This window comes from Podarcis raffonei, chromosome 14 (assembly GCF_027172205.1).
Source record: "Podarcis raffonei isolate rPodRaf1 chromosome 14, rPodRaf1.pri, whole genome shotgun sequence".
NCBI classification, from domain to species: domain Eukaryota; kingdom Metazoa; phylum Chordata; class Lepidosauria; order Squamata; family Lacertidae; genus Podarcis; species Podarcis raffonei.
The window spans coordinates 43,379,291-43,399,501 of NC_070615.1; the positions used below are offsets into that span (position 1 = coordinate 43,379,291).

Consider the following 20,211-nt stretch of genomic DNA (forward strand, 5'->3'; position numbering starts at 1 on the left):
CTCATCTCGCTTTATTGGCCGAGGGAGCCAGCGTACAGCTTCCTGGTCATGTGGCCAGCATGACTAAGCCGCTTCTGGCGAACCAGAACAGCACACGGAAACGGCGTTCACCTTCCCGCTGCAGCAGTACCTATTTATCTACTTGCACTTTGACGTGCTTTCGAACTGCTAGGTTGGCAGGAGCAGGGACCGAGCAATGGGAGCTCACTCCGTCGCGGGGATTCGAACCGCCGACCTTCTGATCGGCAAGTCCTAGGCTCTGTGGTTTAACCCACAGCACCACCCACGTCCTGGGTCAGGAATAGTGAGAAATTAATAATAATAATTGGAATAAATAATAGCCTTAAAACCACAGCAGCCTGAAAGGCAAGGAACCATTTCCAGGAAGAGATCCCAAGCGTCATCGAGACCAATACCCTGCAATGCAGGAAATGCATTATGTAGAAATTTTTGGGGGGGGCACACCAAGGCACATGCTTAAGCCCTCAGATCAGCCTTCCCCAAACATTCCTGCCCTCTGGATGTTTTGGAATACAACTGCCACCATCGAAGGCCATGCTGCCTAGGGCTGGTGGAAATTGCAGTCAAAAGCACCTGAAGGGAACCAGGTTGAGGAAAGCAGGAACAGGACAGTAACAATTGAAACAATCTCTCTTTAAATGCTGCAGATAAGCAGGGAAAGGGAGGCTAGATAACAGCATGCTGTTCTCTTTAAGTCTCAGACTGCGGCTTGGCGATAACGTGGTAATTTCAATGTGTCCATCTGTCCCCATCAGTACAGATGCCTGGAAACTTCCGCCAATGAAATGCAAATGCCTATTTTCAGCCATTTTAAATTGTTCACAATTCTTCTGGCAGTTAAATACAAATGAATCTGTATTTTAATTAAGACTTCTCTTTGGCTAGCACCCTCTAGCTGCTTCTTACAGCTAGAAACAATACCTTTGTTTCAGAGAGATTTGCAGCTAACGAGAACTCTTCAGCTAGGCTTGCCATACGTCAGGAAAATTCCTGACACGTCCTGGTTAGGGGGGTGTATAAATGATGTCATGGGAGAATTTCGCCGAATCAGCAAAATGTCAGGGAAAACCCAGATGTATGGCAACGTGATGGGAAAAAGCAGCAGAAACAGTTCCAGAAGCTTAGAATTACTATTTTGGGGGGAGGTTTTCCCCAAAAAGCTAAACAATTTTGCAGGTGTCAGGAAATGTACTTTTTGAAATATGGCAATCCTAAGCTTCAACTAGCTTATCTTTCTTTTATTTTAGAATGAGCTGGTAGGTTTTTTAAAAAATTGCTGTTGAAAATCATCAGTAAGGATGAATGAATGAACGCATCAAAAGAAGTTTCATTTGAATTAACAATAATAATAGAAGGAAATATGGAATAAAAAGAGCAGCAGTAATGAGAGACTTTTGCGTACTCCAAGATCTGGAGCCTTTTGTAGAGAAACATTCAAACAGTGTGGACAGAGCAGCAACAGCAGAACAGAATGAAAACAAAACCAAACAGCGGGGAAAAAGTTAAAGCAAATAACAGCATGTAACTGAAATATTCATGCAGAATCACCAGTTTGCTCTGGAGACTGGTTTTAATGGTCACAGAGGATTTATTTACAACAGCATTTCTCTAATTAGGGAGGAAAAAGAATTAAAAAGTCAGGGTGAAATATTACTCCAAGAAAAGCTTGGATAAGCATATGATATTTAAGGACCAAACCACAGCAATCAGCTATTGCCTGAAGATATTTTATGTTTTACTTACCCGTGCAGAGCTGCCCAAACTGTCTTCGTCAGGTTCATGTCTCCGGTTGCAATTGGAATGCCCCTACATTAATGTTAAAAGAAAAGAAAGGTACAGAATATGACTCACATTTTGCTGAGAACCTTTGCAGCGTTAGGAAACAATTCCCTTTCCCAAGATTTTGGAGTGATGCATTCATTTCAATATGAGTAAAGTTAAATATTTCAAATAGGGAAGCAGAAAATGAGTAAAAATGATGTTAGTTCTTATCAGTGCTTTTTTTCAGGGGTTACTCAAGGGTACAAAGTACTGGCACCTCTTTTTTGTTGTTGTTAAAAAGTGGGGCACTTACTGTAACAACGTCATGGTACCGACCTATTTTTCTAGGGGGAAAAGCACTGGTTCTTATAACAATAGCTGGAAGAGACATGAAGTGTGTCCCTTCCTACCTCACCTGGGGTGACTAGCAGTTGCCCATAGGTGAGCAGAGAAGTCTGCCCCCTCATTTTTGCCACACTCCTCCTGTCCTCTTTCCTCTGATGTTAAGGTCAGGAAAAAGAGAGGTGGATAGAGGAGACAGGCACCTGTCACAACATGGCGTTTCTTTCATGTAGGCTGCAATCACACTATGCATTTAAGCACACTTGACTTCCCACAAATAATACTGGGAACTTCAGTTTACCTTTTCCAGACCTACAAGTCACAGTGCCCTTAAATTACAGCTTGATACCCTCCCAGTTGCGTGCTGTGAGCTTCTGCTCACAATTCAAATTCACAGAATGAAAAACAAGCAGCAAATTATATATGGGTTATATAATACAAAACAGGATGAGGTGGCAAGGGGAAGGCTTATTCACTCTGGAGGGAAAAGGCGTTACTTTTTCTCGGTGATCCATGTCTTCTTGTTCACTCCTCTTTTCGCTGGGGTATCCACTGTCACCTCCATTTTCAGAGTCCTACAGAGAAATAACAGGATATAATACCAGTACTTTCTCTGAACTCTCAATGTGCAAAGGCAGTACAAATACTCCTGCTTTATAAATTCGGCTATTTCCTTCCAGGACAGTCATATAGCAGCTTTGCACCTTGTTTTCTCAACACAACAAACTAGACATGAAAAGAGTATTCCTAACTAGCTCGCAGAACTAGTGGCACAATGATGGAAAATCAAGATGACTGGGAAAGAGTGTGTGTGTGTGTGTGTGTGTGTGTGTGTATAGAAGCAGGTAATAAAGATCCCTGCTTGTCTATACTACAGATTGCTAAGTCTATACTGAAATGAATGCCCACCAGAGATACGACGTCTGCTCTAGAGCAGGGATGCAAGATGGCATTATCTTCCATTCCACACTGTATTCGTTACATGCAACAGTTTCCGTTCCACCACAGGTCAGCCTCACTGTTTGTTGTGGCAAAATAACTTTCATAATTTATGTAATTATGTTATACCACCCCGTTCATTTCCGTGCAAAGGAAACCCAATGCAAGGGAGGCATAATCAATTAATATCATTTGCTGGCTGAAAGCAACAGCGGCAGCAAATACCGATCATATTCACCGTATTGATTTCCTTTCCGGACACGAGCTAAATATGCGAACACGAGCCATTTCCGCTCCTTTTTCTGAAATTGTTCAACATCCTTCTCCTTCCTGACTAGGAGAGTTTTGTGGCATTTTACAATTGCATGGAACAAGAGTGAGGGTCTTACATTACATTTGTTTTTTGCTTTTATTACGTTTTGAAACTGAAATCAGCCACAGAAAACTAAAATAAATACTTTTAAAAGCCTAAACACTGTATGGAGTACAGTGTCTTTGAGCTCATATTTAAATTGAAACAGATAAAGCTTATACAGGCCCTCTGCATGGAATGTTGGGCTCAAACTGGACATGGCAAACCAACACCCATGTTTAAATACATGAGAACTGATGAAATCACATTGAAAAGGGGTCACCACTGTGGGGCTTGTGAGTTCACATGTGTTCTCAGAGGTTGTCCCTAGGGCATGCAGGCACCTACCCCACTCCACCTTGCTGAATTCAGGATTATAAAGATTATACAGTGGTACCTCGGGATGTGAACGGGATCCATTCTGGAGCCCCGTTCGCATCCTGAATGGAACGCAAGGTGCGACGGTGTGTGCACAGGTCGTGTTTCGCCGCTACCGCGCGTGCATCATTTTGAGCATCTGCGCATGCGGCGAAACCCGCAGCAACTTCCGGGTTGCCGCGGAGCGCAACTCGAATGCACTCAACCCGAAGCACATTCAACTCGAGGTATGACTGTATCTTGCCTCACCAGCTGCATTCTTCAGGAAGATATTTCTACCCACCCTCCACCCTCCGGCAGTAAATTAGGATTGGGGGGAGAGTAGCAAAAACACTTTTTCCAAGCATAAATGGTGGTGGGAGATGAGTCTGCATGTGTGTGCATGGTTGCAGGGCATGAGTGCGTGTTGGAAGCAGGCAAACGATGCACACAACAGTTTATCCAGTTTGCATGTGTGGCCATGGGCCCAAAAAAGGCTAGCAATCCCTGCCACAGAAAGAGTAGCTCTGGTTGGAAGAAAAGCACTTGGGGAGAGGGGCTGGGGGGACAAAATGAAAGGTGAGATGACGATACTGCACTCCTCAGGTGCACACCTCTTTGCTTTTAAAATCAGATTCCTATCTCACTCTTTCTGTGCGGCTGGGGCAGCTCTTAAGAACATCAGAGCAGCCCGGCTAGATCAGGTCAAAAGCCTATCTAGACCAGCATCCTGGTCTCATAAAGGCCCACAAGGTGTCTATGTGACGTTACACACACACACACACACACACACACACACACACACACACAACTGCCACAATCACATCTACTTTGGCACTTACCCGCTGATTGTCAAGGCCATCATGAACCAAGTTATCCACTTCATTGAATACCGGCCAGTCTGGGGGGCAAAATGTTACGCATTAATTCAATGGCAATAGTCTTGATTCACAAAACGCCTCAGGGCCAGAAAAACTAGACCTAAAACAGGACCAAGGTACAACCGATTGGCAACCTGCACTGTGCATCACCGATAGAAAAGGGGATATGCCCAAAGCCTGTTTAGGCTCAAATTAAACTCCCTGCCAAAAGGAGCAGTCATTGGTGGTGGTGTTTTTTCATTCAGTGTTCCAATAAGGCCACCAGGGATCTGGTACGGGGAGGGGGGGAGGTGTCAGCCCCCAAAGGCACACAGAGGGCAGCCATCTTTTTCTCCATACACTTCCCCTGCACTTTAGAAATAAATTTTAAAAAATTATATACTGCCTTTTGTCGAAAGACCACACTCGTCCCATGCCTAGAAAGCACAGAGCTGGGCGGTTCTGCCTTTGCCCTGCTGCTCACCCTCAGAAAACCAACTATTTTCTGTGGAAAACCTGCTTGCCGTTTATTCCTATTCAGCACTAAATTGTGGGTTTTCTCAGGGAAAAGCAGAAGGGCAAACTGAAGTTTACAACACAAATGTCAATGCTACCTGCACAAGGTAGAAACAAAAAAGTTACATAAATACAATTAGAACAGTTGGAAATACATAATAAAATACAAATTAAAAAGTAAAGGGAGAGAAAACCAGCAGTGGGGTGTCTAAATAAAAGAGAGGTTCCTGCATTGCAGGTTTGGATTAGACAGCCCTTGTGGTCCCTTTGAACTCTACAGTTCTATGATTCTATGAAATATAGAACCTTCCCTTTATTTAAGACATACACTGGATTCCTGGGAGCATTATAAAAGATTGTTTTACCATGTGAATACACTGAAGCTACCAACTGCTCCAAGCAGCTGTAAAATGTTTTAAAAATAAAGGAGGCACAGCTTGTAAGTATATCAGTTGTGTTTTTGCAACGCATGCATGTATCGGTTCGTAGAATATAGGAGGGAAATCCACATGCATTTGTTCCGATCCGTGCATGGTCTGGGGGTGGCCAAAATGGGTAGGCCCATCCCTAAATGCTGAGTGAGCCAGAATCGTCCGACAACCCTATACGCCACTTACGCAGATGTTCAGTTTTGTGGCTGTGGGGTGTCGCTGAAGAAGGTGAAGAGGGCAACGAGTCGAAGGCCACATCGCTCATGCTCTCATCTCCAGAGTTTTCAGACAAACGGAAAAGCAGAGGAGGCCTGCTGCCAGAGACGGTTCTGACACGGCTGCTGCCACATTTTTCTTCTGTTCCTCGCAGAACGGTCTGAGCGTTTTCCTTGGCAAAATAAAACAAAACTCCACATGAAGTGCCTCAGATATCAGGTTCCTGTTTTCTCTTCACAACATCTGAAGAGATAAGCCACGATCCAGTGACATGTTCTAGGCATGGCGGGCCCGACGAAGCCTTTTCCAACTTGGTGCCCTCTGAGTATTGTGGACTACAACTCCCATCAGCCCCAGTCAGAATGGGAAATGCTGCTGTTATGCAGTCATAAAGAGCTGCCCTGTCCTCACCAGCCATTTCAAGGGAAGACGTAGACTGGGGACAATGAAGGAAAACATCTGAAACAGACCCAGGGCCCAAACTAGACTCGATGCATCACATCCACACAATATACTTAAAACACATGGCTTCCCCCACCCCCAAAGAATCCTGGGAAATGTAGTTCCTTCCCCATGGAGCTAGGATTCCCAGCACCTTTAACAAACCACAGTGTTTGGGGATTATTTTGGGAAAGCCACGTACAATGTGGATGTGTCCTGATTTATGCAATTAGAAATTGTGAGAATGGGTTAAAAAAATAGAAAATAGCAAGTTCTGTGCCTGGAGTAAGAGGAATTTTACCCCTTAAGGACAAAGGGGTAGAATTGTCCCAATCTCAGTTGGATGCTATATGCTTTGGGAAGAAAGACCCCACTTGTAGAAATGAAAGCTTTCCTTCCAATGCGAACAGCAGAGCCAGGACCATGGCGGGGGGGGGGGGCAACAAAACTGCTTCTTGAATAACCAGAGGCATCATTTTAATTTATACGCTCCATTTCCAGCTCAAATGGAACAGCAGTGATTAGATGCTGCTTAGCTGTCTAGATGTAGAAGCAGACCTGGATATGATAGCAAAAATGGGTCACAGTTTAGTGATACAAGAGGGAGCACTTACAAGCAATTTATTACTTCGAAATAAGGCATCTTTCTCTTTGGTGGAGAGGTCAAAAGGTGTCAGTCCCATGCTTTTGCAAATCTTGTTGCAGGAATGAGAATGAAAGAACAAGGCCATCCCTCGCACACCTGAGGGTATCCAAAGAAGAATTTCAGCATGCAAAGCTCTAAATCTCCCCCTGAAATTGTGCAGAAACAGGCATCTCTCACTGTTGTCAAAACACCTTGGGACTTCAAAATGTTGCACATGAATAATGGCATGTTTAAACAGGGTTATGGAATTTTATTTCAAGGGAAATAAGCCACAAGGAGCCACATTATTAGGGCTCCTTGCCCAATGGCTGCAACGTAAGGGGCAGTTTGCCTCAGCATCGGCCCCAAAGCCCATCAGCATTTCGGGGTTGGACTAGATGACCCTCAGGGACCCTTCCAAATCTACAATTCCATGATTCTATGAGTCGCTTCACTAACAAACTACCAAGGCTACAAAAACGACAGGCCAGGTTTTACCTAGGTTGCCATCGCCAAAGTCTGTGCCACTCTCTGTGTGGATCTGAGGGTCTGTGTAAAGATCTCCGACTCCTTGGATGTCAACGACAATCAGCTGGTGTCCCGAGCGTTCAAACGTGAAATGGCTAAAAGCCTGCAGGAAATTGTAAGCTTAGCAACATAGGAAGCTGCCTTATATCTAGTCAGACCAACTGGTCCATTTAGTTCAGCATTGTCTACCCCAGCCGTTCTCAAAGTTCTCACTTCCACACACGCACCCCCCAATCACTTGAGAATTGCGGAGGTTCTTGACGGACCACTTACTGATTTTCTGCCTGCCTGCAGCAATTGCAATGCTCTGTGCTAGATGCCATGTGATTTGTAATTGCATTTTCATTGCTTCGTTTATTTCTCATGCATTGCATTTTACTGTGTTTCAATTTGGATTCTGCAGAACGCAAATTGAAATACAGTAAGATACAATACAGGAAATAGAAGAAGCAATAAAAATGCAATTGGAAGCCAATAGGAATATTTCAAGGGATGGATGCGCTGTCTCCCGTCTTCAGCCACAAATTCACGGACACGCCGTGAACCACCTGAATGAAGCTTGTCTGTGGACCTCAGTTTGGGAACACCTAATCTATGCTGAATAGAGTGGCTCTGCAGGAATTCAGATAAGCGTCTCTCCCAGTGGTATCAAGAGATGCTGGGGACTGAACTATGCAGAGCAGGTGCTCCACCACTGAGCTACAGCTCTTGATCCACATAAATATGGAACTTCCACCCGGGAAGCTGTACACACAACCAGCAACCTACAGAGGCTCAACCACCCAAAAATTAGAGGCCACAGCACAATGGAAAAACAGGCTCATCTCTTGGATTAGGAACTTCTGCACACTAATTACTTCCCACACAAAGGCTTGGCCACACAGTTCCCAACTTTTCAGAAGCTACCAAGGTACGAGTATAACATCTGGACCAGCTCCAAGACAACTTAAGGCAGAAGGCAGACTTGGAGCTCCTCCCTTCATTAAGCAGATATCAAGGTATTCCCATTTTCCTAACTAAAAAGTAACGGAACCTTGAAAGCTCGAGCCATAAAAGCTTAAGGGGTATTAGATTGGCAAGCTAGAATAACTCAGCAAAAAAGCATTACAAGGGCAGCAATGTCACAGAGCCCCATGTAACAGGCATATCAAGCATCAGGGAGTGTTCATGTAGATAGTCTCCAGTTCAGAGACAGGAAGTCAAAGCAGGGATAGCCATAAAAGTGTGAGCGCCATCTACACTGCAGGAACAGCTTGCTGGCTGGGTCACTCAGTGAGGTGACCTCAGTGGGGCCAATCCCTGTCCTTTGGTCCCTGTAAAGCCCTTATCTCAGAGCGACACTGGTCTTCTTTTTTGAGGACAGAGCATAAGCTGCTGCTCGACTTTTCCAATCACTGCCTCGAATCTTGACCCCCTGCCTGGACACTTGGGGCCGGGCGTCTGCTTCTGGACTGACTCTGGTGACAGCCAGCTCAGGCCGAAAAGTCCCACAGCTAGCTCACTAAAACTAATCCAGTTACCAAGAAAGTCTCACCTGCGGGGTGAGGCGGATGTTGTCGTCTCGCACAAATCCTGAGTTTGAGTTGTACTTGATGTATTTGCCCTCTATGTAATGTTCCAGGTGGAACAGAGGCTTGCCAGGTCTGTTCTTCATTTCAATGATACAGGTCTGGACTATGTCCACCTGAGGAAGGAAGCAAGGAAGTTTTGAAGAAACAGTTCACGTCAAATGGTAAACTCTGGCCAAAAAAGGAGGCTATGAAGGAACACGGGCTGCAGCATAAACACCATATTTCCAAAGTATATTCAAAGCACACTCCCCCCAAAGAATTGTAGGAACTGAAGTTTGTTGTGGGTGTTGGGAACTGTAGTTCTGTGAGGGGCAAACTTGCTATTATTATTGTAATATACCGGTATTTATTTATACCCTGCCTTTTCCCCTGACGGGACTTATAGTTCCCAGGATAAACGTATGCAGGTAAATGCTGAGGATCCGTTTCCTGAAATCAGAGTAGAATTGCTGGTGTGCGTTATGGCATTTGGGCAGAAGGGTGTGACAAACAGCTAAGTGCCTTCACTTGAAAACAATTCACATTTCTATTTAAAGAACAGAGGAAATTGCAGCCAGTTATAAATTACTCCTTGTGCCCAGTCCATCAGGAACGTTGCCGGTGTCACACACTCCATTGTGGAAGACAAATCACAGCAAGTTCCACTGAATGCTTTTTTTGGAATTTGTGGCGTTTGCCTCCTCGGATGGGTCATAAGGAAAGGGTTAAAATAGGTGTGATGTGATTGGCCAGTGAGAATGCAAGGGGGGAATAAAAGTTAGAGTGGGAGGTTTTGAAAGTCAGTTGAGTCAGTTGAGTTGAGAGTTAATGTTTGGGTGTTGAAGAAGGAAGAGGGAGGATTAGGTGTGGGTTGGTAGAGTTGTATTGTGAGAGAGTGAGAGGAATTGTTAGGCGGAGTCAGATAGATAGATGGAATAATCAGTTTGGAGTTGTTAGGAACTAAGATGAAGAAACTGTCAAGAAAAACAAACTGAAACCATAAGCTTGTTCCTGCATCTAAAAATAAACTTGATTATTTGTTTATGTTAACAACTGACTGGACTCCGTGTGTCCCCGTGAGATACGGGGTGGTGGCAGCGGAAAAAGCAATCGCAGTGGCGGCACAGGGTCAATAGACCGTCAAACGTCCAGGGGCCCTGTGTGTGATCGCCACAGAATTCAACTTACATTAAGCTGCCAGTGAAATGGTCATGGATTTATTCGTCGTAATTAACCGGCATTAATTCAGAAACTCAATGAACTGTTTGCCTCCCCTGAGTGGTGGTGGGGGGTGTTTTGCTCACTAACTTAGAACAAAGTACCTGCTTGGGGGGCTTGTGACGGTTATACTCTTCTCCCCACAGCTTGGCCTCCATTTGGAGTCGCACGTCCTCAAAGTAGACATCCCTGTTCACGGTTTCTATGTATCTCTTGGCAACATAGTTGAAGGCACCTTTCCAGTTATGAGTGTGTAAAAAATTAGATAACTTTTTCCTGCAAGACCAAAGACCAAGAGAGAACAAGGAATAGGAGAAAAAATTGAACTTAATGCTCTTTGAAAACATGATAGCATGGGAGCCAGGATAATTTCTGCAATAAGGTGACATTCTTATATTTGTTGGGTTCTCACCCCATAGCCTGTAGGGCAAGAATGCGAAATCTCAGATCTAGGGCCAAATGTGGCCCCACATCTCTCTCTCTCTCTCTCTGGCCCTGATTGTTTTCTTTTCATGGCTTTTAGGCTCAATCTCCCATCCTACAAAATACAGCCCAAGAATATTTATAAGCAGAGATATACTTACGTTCTGAAGCATTCCCGCATTGCTCCACGGCCAAAAGGCTGAAAATCAGTATAAATATGATCAATCGTTACTCATCCAAAGGTTATTTGTATTTGAAAAATTCTGCCTGTACTCCCAGTAACTGAAAGAAAATCCTATGAGCTGCAGGCATCCTTTTGAGAATGCAGAGAACTGTCACAACAGCTAAAGCATCTGTACTGGAAATACACTCTCCAAGTCAATGTTTTCCTTACATGTGTATTCAAATATTTATATCCTGATTCCTGCCCTTCTAATGCACTCATATTACTCAGAGCAGCCATTTGCAACAGTAAAGAACAGCCCAACCCATAATGAAAGAGCAATATAAAAATCAAATGATGTGAAAACAGGCTCATCAAGCAAAAAAACAAACAAACCCTGAAATAGGTTACTTTACTGTATTTTAAATTTACTGGGAGGGCAAGAAAAAGCTAAAGTGGGAGTTAATGGCCTCTTTTCATAGCATTCTGTAATATGTAGACAGCGCCTTTTATCTTAAGTGTGAGTTAAGCCCTAGAAGGGGTACACTTATTTTTTATCGTAGCTCACAAGCAGAAGCTTTGTAATTGCTTTGGAGGTTGAGCTGCAGGCTAGAATTGGTGGGAAGGAAGCAGCAAGTGTCCCCCCATCCAATTCTTCCCAGCAAGTATCCCCTTCAAGATGCTATTAATTCCCAGATGTTATTAATTCACTTTCACCCTTAAATGGGCTCTGAGATGGGAAGGTGATCTGAGAGGAAAAATCATGGGTAGGCATTTATTTGCTTGAGAAAATTAGCCGGTGTGGGAAGGGTTAAGCATCCCTGTCAAAGCAGGTAATGTGAAGATTCACTCCAAGCAATAAAGGTCCAGAGGGAATTTGCAGGTCAAGTACTGAGACTTGGAAATAGACTCAGCAGGTGAGAGACAGGAGACTACTGCCCTTCCCGGCCAAAAAGGGGCAAACTCCCTGTTGAATATAAATGTTTTCTGTGGAAAAGTATTTTCAGAATGGAGCAGTCTGAAGCAACAACAGGCTCAGTACAAACTCGCATTTATTTATTTATTGGATTTATTCCACACTTTTCCTCCAAGGAGCTCAAAGCGGTATACACATTTCTCTTCCTTCCCATGTTATCCTCACAACCCTGTGAGGTAGGTTAGGCTAAGAGATAGTGACTGGCCCAAGCTCCATATGGCCAAGAGGGAATTCGAACCTGGGTCTCCCTGATCCTAGTCCAACACTCTAACCATTACACAACACTGTGGAGGTTAAATGACTAGAAAAGGAGTAGGGGAGACTCAGGCGCGTGTCTTCACTCAGCCATAATGCTCACCAGGTAACCTTGGGCCAATCACTAACTCTTCACCTAATCTAACCTTGCAGGGCTGTTTTGAGGATAAAGCAAGGGGGCTACTATGTATCCTGGAGGAAGAGCAGGACTTTTAAAATGCCATAAATAAATAAACTCGCCGACAATCCCCCGCCGTCGTGGGGCTGCCTCCATTAAGGCAGGTGGGAACGGAAGCCAAGAATTTGCAAAGTTCTCACCTGTGAAGCCATTTTGATCAGAACCTCATCCTCGACCCACTCTCCAGTAACAGCATTGTATCTGCCAAGTAAGAAACAACATGGGTCTGGTAGTTAAAAATCACCAAGGAAGAAAAAGAAACTATTATTTGTTTTAACCACACTGCCAGGCTTTAAATGCAGAGTCTGCTTTTCACTTTTCAATTTCCCACAGTGCCCCAGTATGATGCTACATCAGGGGCATTGTGGGAAATTAATAATAATAATAATAATAATAATAATAATAATTTTTTATTTATACCCCGCCCTTCCCAGTTCAAAAACTGGGCTCAGGGTGGCTAACAACAAATTTAAAACACTTTAAAACACTTAATTATAAAAGCAGCATAAAATAGGGTATAAAAACATGAATAACAATAAAATTCAAAAATCAATTAGATAATCCTCAGGGCTAGCTGGCTGAATTGGTCCTACTTGGGCCAGCGAGGAGCTCAGGGGAGAATTAGCTGTGGGGTCTCAGAGTGGGTGATCTTCATAAAAGAGGAGGGGGAGGGAAGAGAAGGGAAATAAAAGATCAGGCTCAATTCAAATTAAAGGCCAGGCGGAATAGCTCTGTCTTACAGGCCCAACAGAAGGAGGTTAAATGCTGAAGGGCCCTAGTCTCATGGGACAGAGCATTCCACCAGGTTGGAGCCATCACTGAAAAGGCCCTGGCCCTGGTGGAGGATAGTCTGACTTCCTTAGGACCCAGGACCTCTAAACTATGGTTATTCATGGAACTTAAGGTCCTCTGCGGGACATGCTAGGAGAGGCGGTCCTGTAGGTATGAGGGCCCTAAGCCACAAAGGGCTTTAAAGGTCAAGACCAGCACCTTGAACATGACCCTATACTCCACCGGGAGCCAGTGCAACTGATAAAGCACTAGGTGAATATGCTCCCATGGCAGGGACCCCGTGAGGAGCCTCGCTGCAGCATTCTGCACCTGCTGGAGTTTGTGGGACAGTTTCAAGGGCAGCCCCACGTAGAGCGAATTACAGTAGTCAACAAAAATTAAGAACACAAGAAGAGCCCTCATGGGTCAGATTGATGGCTGACAGAATCCAGTATCCTACTTTCTACAGTGTTCAACCAGCCACTTCTTGGGAAACCCACAGATAGTGGAAGAGAAATGTCCCTGCTCTTGTCTCACGTCTCCCAAACAAAGCTGGCTGGAAGGTCTGGGAGACAGAAAGAAATGCTAAAGACATGAGTCAGTCGTGGGTTAGCCTAGAGGCTGGAGTCCTAGCAATTCCCTGAGAGTGCTGTCTGTTGGCGGCTGGCCTGCTAGTGTGAATAAGCAGAGAGCAGTACTGTACAGAAACATAGAGGGACAAATGAAAATGGGATTAAATACACAAGGGGCAAATAATTCAGACATGCCCTTAGGTACAGTCACACGCCACTGTTTTAAGGGCAGGAGCAGCAATTTTTCCTTGGCAGGCTGCCTAGCAAAACTGCTATTTCACTTTCTACCAAGTCATTTGGCCTATTGGGATATTATCTGTGTACCCCACCCAAGGGAGTTATGCGTGTTTACATATTAATATATACATATATACTTTGGAAGATAACCTTCTGGAGGTAGGGGCCAAAGTAGAAGTAATAACGAATCGTTCGCTGCTTGTTTGTTTATTACGCTATATTTCAAGACAAAAAACAAGCCCTTTGAAGGAGCCTCACAGAAACAACATTTAGCAATTTAAACACACACATACACAAAAATGAAAAACATCAGTTTTTTTTAAGTGACAGAAAAATATTTGCGATCATCATTTGAGGCCCTTCTCCATGTTCCCCCTTCAAAGGAGATTTATGGCAACACAAGAAGGGGCTTTTTGGTGGTGGCTCCCTGCTTGTGGAATGCCAACCCCCCCCCGGGCTTGCCTGGAAACCCTCTTTGGCTAGTTTTAGGAGCTGGGGAGGAGTTTTACCCAGGTTTCCACCCCCTTGTTTGCAGCATTTGTAAGTATTTGTGGCCTCTTTGGTTGGAACAGGATAAAACAAATAGACGTGTTTGTTAGATTTTTGTTGATTCTGTTTATCATAATTGGTTTTAGTATTCCTGTTGTGTTTGTAAATCACTTTGACTCATTTTTACAAGTAAATCAGCGAATAAATATATACAGTGGTACCTCGGGTTACATACGCTTCAGGTTACAGACTCTGCTAACCCAGAAATAGTGCTTCAGGTTAATAACTTTGCTTCAGGATGAGAACAGAAATTGTGCTCCAGTGGCGCGGTGGCAGCAGGAGGCTTCAGGTTAAGAACAGCTTCAGGTTAAGTACAGACCTTCAGAACAAATTAAGTACTTAACCCGAGGTACCACTGTATAACAACAACTCTGAAGGGAAGAATGCAATTCTGTTTTCCTCTCAGTGAAATAAAATTCAACGGATGGGAGCTGAGAAAGAAAACAATATTTGGCTATACAAACCACTGCCCACTTTCAACACCCTTAATCACTGTTTGGTTGAACAAGAAACAAAGATTTTAGGGGTTCCCTCCCCCCCACCTCCCTCCAACCGTGAAGGGGAGAACAACATCCTTGCTTTAGTTGTGTGATTGTTTCACTGCGGGCTTCACGTTCAGCTGAAACAGAGACAGATAGCCATCATCTGCATATCTTTGGCACCGGCTAGGGAGAAATGCTGTCTCTTTCTGTCCTTAAAACTTCTGCAGAGCCACATGTGACTGTGCATATGGGTTTGGGAGCGCGCACTGCACAATACTTGAAATAGTTTCTTCTTTCCCTTGTAAGTACAAGAATGTGGATTATTTTTTCCTTTAAAGGATCAGCACAGCAAACACCACCAGACATGCTGAGACCAGGCCTCTGTGAGCACATTTAAAGCACATTCTCACCCCCTTAAGAATCCTGGAAACTCTGGTTTGTTAAGGGAGCTGAGAATTGTAGCTCTGTGAAGGGTAAAAACTATAGTTTCAAGGATGTGTGTGTGCGTGCGTGCGCTTTAAATTAGCTTTTAAATGTATGGTGTGGAGGCAGCCACAAACTGGCTTATGTGCAATTCTGTACATGTGGATTCACATGTTGCTTATCACTACATGCTATGCAACACACATGAAGCGCATGTGAAACTGGAGGAACTGGTCTGTGTCATTAACTTGTGAATTACCTTTCATGCGAGTCTCATACCACAAATTTATTATTATTAACATTTATATACCGCCCTATGCCCACAGGTCTCATGGAGGTTCACAGGATAAAATCACAATATAAAAACACAAAATATACAATCAAAATAAAAACAAGAACAACCCAATAACACCCCCCCAAATACCAGAGAGGGAAAATAGAATTTAAAACACACATGCACAATATTTGTGATGAAACATAAAAATAAGCATCCATCAGGTATCGTCGATTAAAAGATCAATTTAACTGTCTTTCAAATCAAAACATTTTAGCCATTGTTTTTCCCCCAATTGCAACCATTCAAAGAAGCTCCTTTATCCTGTGGAGACCTCCATGAAGGGGCACTAGAAGGCAATTTTCTATTATTCCCCCTTCCTTCCACAGCCCTTGCCCCCATTCCCAAATCTGATCCAAGGGTTGGGGGAACTCTTGGGACAGCATTTGGTGGCGGCAGGGGGGGTGGCATTGAGGGTTGCAACATAAAGTAGTTTAAAATACAGTATGAAACAATGGAAGTTTGAAAAACAGTACAGAATAAACACCTAAGGTGGATACTTTTTCATCCAGCTGGAAAACCTTGTCGAAACAAAAGTGTTTTCATGTGGTTATAATATTTTATGGAGGAATTACAAATTTCCATATAGCTCCATGACTGGTTTTCCTGAGGTTTTCGTTTATAATGGAAAGGAGGTATCAGATTAAGCAAAGGACTGACTTGACCTGGGAAGAAGGGTGTTTCCAACACTTTCCTTAAAGTCGCGCAGGAGACCATTTATCAGCCAATGTATTTCAAATATTATCTGTCTTTTTCTGCAGAGACTGCGATTCAAGATCTTTTTAATAGGAAAAGAGAGCTATAATAATTGAACTGTGTTGAGCAACGATCTATTTCTGACAGTTTTGTTCCACCTTTCCTCATGTAATCCTGCCATAACATGCTTAGTTGCACTCATTTCACACCCAGCAAATGCACACTTCAGATGTGCATTATGTACAGCATGTTCCGATGAGCTTGTCTGCCCAGCAGGAACGCACACAAGTCAAAGGTCAGTTCTGCTCTGCGCACGTCTGCTGCACTGGTCCTTTTTTAAAGGTTTACATTCTGGCTGTGCATAGCAGAGGAGCACGCACACCCGAGAGAAAGCAAACACTATTTTAAGAACGGCACAGCGCGTTTCTAAGAGGCCCAACTATTTATAGCTTTGCATAAAAGCATGTTGGAAGCTTTCTTCCTTATGAAGATTTAATTCCTAAGACAACACCAATGAGCTCACAATTGTAGCTTGGGACAAAGAAGAAAAAGATAAGATCTGGAGAATCAAAAATCAGGATACGTGCAAGACATGTTTACAAGGGATGAGGCAGGGGGCAGTAATGGACAAGCCACACGGACTCCGGATTACCAGCTTAACTCTGGTTCAGATAAAGGTTACCTAAATTGTTGGTTGGTATTTATTTTATAAACCTGCAATGGAAGTTAATAATAAAATGTGAAATAGAACAGAACACCCGCAAGCAAGAACTTATCAGGGCATACAGACAAGAGCCATAAATACAACAACTAATTAAAAGGAGTAATGTGGTTATTGCCCATTTTGTTTAACTTATTTGCACATCAATCAGCAGCAAGCCTCTCAACATCTTCCTGATCACATATTTTTCCTCCTAGGGTGCCACTAAAATGTCCATACTCAGGGGGAGAGAGAGACATTAATATTTGCCTCTGCTTCAAGATGCTTCAAGGTGGACTATTTTGAAAAAGAAGCAAACCCCTTTGACACATAGCCCTGCCCTGCAAGTGCCGGCTCAGCCGTTGGGCAGGGTGAAGTCACTGCCTCAGGCTGCCCGCCTGCAGGTCTCCCGCCTGGCCTGCGACCTCTGCCAACAGCAGAGAAGTGATGCTGCAAATCGGCACCAATTTCGGGCAACATTGTACACATTTGGGGCGAGATCTTGCCCGAAATCGCACAAGATTTTGTAGAGGAAAAAAATAAAAACAAATCTCATGTGATTTGGGGCAAGATCTCACCCCAAATAGGCAAGATCTTGTATGAAATCTGTGCCCCCATTGGTGGATGTGCCCTTATCCCCCCCCAAGCCCCCCCCACATGCAACATCAGTAATAGAAGCAGAAGTGCCTACAAACCTGTAACGTGTTGCGTTTTCCGTTTCAATGTCCTCCAGATGAAATTCCGCCCATGGGTCAGGCATGTGCTTGGCTTTCTCAATGGCGTGCTTCCAGGCTTGCTGCAGAAGTTGGAAAGTGTTGAGTTATTCACAAAAGGCCGTCAGAGATAATGCACAATCATTGATCTCCCATCGTACATTTGGACCTCAGTCTTGCAAAGGGAAGCAGAGAGAGCCCGAAAACGGTGCAGGATAAAGGATATTTGTCTGCGGACACAAGTCTCGTGGGCCTGCCTCTACATATGGACCAGTTTTGGAAAAACCACACCTGCCTGCACTACTCTGACATCACATCATATATATATATATGACATCAAGGAGGGGGGAGGTAAATATGTGTAAGGATTTACTGGTTCAGGCCAATGGCCCTCCGCTGGATGCATTTTGCTTTTAAAATTTTATTTTTAAAAAACATATTTTATTTATGATTTTCAATCTTATACATTTCAATAATTTTACAGTCATTTCAACATTTCAAAACTTCCTTCCCCCTCTTTCTGCGGTTCTTTAATGTATTTTTAATATTCTCTGACTATCCAAAGTAACTTAATTTGCTCAACAAATGATAATCAACATGAGAGCCAAGACTGAACTCGTGTTTTTCTTTTAATGCAAAGTTATTTTCTTTTACAACAAAATATTTTGGGAGTACGTCCCTGTCTCAGCTGGTGGGAGCCCTTTGACCGCTAATCTCAGCCAGACATATTCTTTCTTTGGATCTGCTCATGCATTCCTCTTCTTATTTTTTAATGTCCCAGTGATACAGTCAAACTCAAACATGCTCTTGAGGAAAAAGTAAGGGGGGAAGAACACAAAACAAGCTACATATAATCAAACTGAGAAGCAAAAGCCGCTTGAAAATGAACCAAAAATCCCAGCTCACCACATGAAGCAAAAGGCATGTTAGTATGTAAAGGATGCAGATGAACATTACAACTCCAGACAAATGGCTGTTTCATTCTCCAAGACACTCAGCCCAATCCTGTGCACAAAATGTGCGTATTAGTGAAAATGCTTATGTGAGGGGAAACTGCATACAAAACTGTGTTTATTAAGAGAAATGTGCATAAAACTGCATATGATTTTTCTGGAAATGGTGGGATCTGGGTTTTAAACCACTCGCCCACCTCAAACAAGAAATTTATTTTAAAATGTTACCACATTCGTTTTTGACCTACCCGGCTATGGTCAACGGCAGAGCCATGCTTAGAATGCTGCTGAGTGCCATTCTAAAGGACATACATGAGAAACAATTACAGTAAGCATGTAGAACAGAGCGAAATAGCATTTAAATGAAAGTCGCTTTTCAAGACAATCGACACATCCATTGTGCTTGGTGAAAGTTTTTGAAAGCCAGTTTTTCTACGCTACCTTTCATCTGATCCACCAATGCAGACTGGGTCCAGTATGGTTTCAAATTGGATGGGGGATCGCATGCTGCACTGCAGGGGATTGTGACCAGATGTCCTTTGGGATCCATTCCAACTCTACAATTCTATGATCGTCTAGAATACAGTCCTGCTCACTTCTCTTTCAACTGGTGTTCCTCTCCTCTGCTTCCTAACAGCCTTTCACTGACAGACATCTAACTTAGGGCCCAGAGTGCTACTTCTTAAGAAACATCAGTGACAACATCCCATTGTGAAATAGTTATATGGAAGCTAACGGCAAGGGCCAGAGTTTTCAAATGAGTCACAGGGCAATTATGTTTGCTGCACACAGAGTGGTGTTTTTCAGAGGTAAACACAGTAAACTTGTCCCATGTCCTTCTAACATCAGAAGGAAGAGAGATGGCAGTGGAAGGCAGGGCCTTTTCAGCTATGGCACCCTAGCTGGGAAAACAGCTTCCCTGAGAGGTTTGCCAGGTGTACCAGGTGAAAACCCATTTTACCTGCCAATACCTTTTGGCTTTACCTTTTGTTTATGCTGCTTTTATGAAACAGCTTGCTGCAACTAGTTATGCTTTTATTTATTGTGACTTTTGTAGCTTTTTGTTGTCTCACATCCCACACAGAGAGCAACGACTGAAGAGTACGTAATACATTGTTACCATGGAAAGTAATTATAATTGAAAATGGAGAGTTGCCAATAATTATTATAATAATGGAGGCCTTAGGACCAAAGCCAGCTCAACAAGGGCTGCAGTTCAGGTGGCATGATGTTTTGCTGTGGCACACTGCCTTGATAGGCTGTGTAGTTCTGAGGGAGTTTTCCTTTGTATGCTTGCTTGGACACCTCCCTGCTATGTACAAGGCCTGGGGAGAGTGAGAAAGACAGCACATGTCTGTTCCTTTCTCTTCAAATTATACATTGCCTTCCGTTCAGTTGCCTCAGCAAAGTATTACCAGGATTTATTTTCTCTTTGTGCTCTGTCTGCGTTATTTAACAGACTTTGCCAACAATTGTGGCCATGATCAACTGCAGGTCCACAACCTGTGTCTTCTGCATATTTACAAACACACAAGCCTGCTCTGTGCCGAATGTTTACCGCTTCACACTTCGGTCTACGCACAGGAAATGAGCAAACTGCAAACTGGTCTAAAGGGGTGGGCCATTGTC

At 43.6% G+C, this 20,211-nt stretch overlaps 1 protein-coding gene across 9 annotated transcripts in view; it reads right to left on the reverse strand.

Moving 5' to 3' along the window:
• EEF2K (eukaryotic elongation factor 2 kinase) overlaps positions 1 to 20,211 on the reverse strand; it is a 40,005-nt gene that overhangs the window by 6,437 nt on the left and 13,357 nt on the right. For 5 of the 9 annotated variants that reach the window (XM_053365501.1, XM_053365506.1, XM_053365498.1 and 2 more), the window contains 12 exons: positions 18,831 to 18,881; positions 17,612 to 17,712; positions 12,293 to 12,353; positions 10,742 to 10,779; positions 10,262 to 10,433; positions 8,924 to 9,073; positions 7,360 to 7,492; positions 6,851 to 6,978; positions 5,766 to 5,967; positions 4,615 to 4,673; positions 2,601 to 2,699; positions 1,765 to 1,827 (listed from right to left, as the gene is read on the reverse strand). In XM_053365501.1, the coding sequence (XP_053221476.1) occupies positions 1,765 to 1,827; positions 2,601 to 2,699; positions 4,615 to 4,673; positions 5,766 to 5,967; positions 6,851 to 6,978; positions 7,360 to 7,492; positions 8,924 to 9,073; positions 10,262 to 10,433; positions 10,742 to 10,779; positions 12,293 to 12,353; positions 17,612 to 17,712; positions 18,831 to 18,881 (1,257 nt within the window). The remainder of the gene's footprint in view (positions 1 to 1,764; positions 1,828 to 2,600; positions 2,700 to 4,614; positions 4,674 to 5,765; positions 5,968 to 6,850; positions 6,979 to 7,359; positions 7,493 to 8,923; positions 9,074 to 10,261; positions 10,434 to 10,741; positions 10,780 to 12,292; positions 12,354 to 17,611; positions 17,713 to 18,830; positions 18,882 to 20,211) is intronic. The other 4 variants (XM_053365507.1, XM_053365502.1, XM_053365503.1 and 1 more) reach the window with 3 other exon arrangements.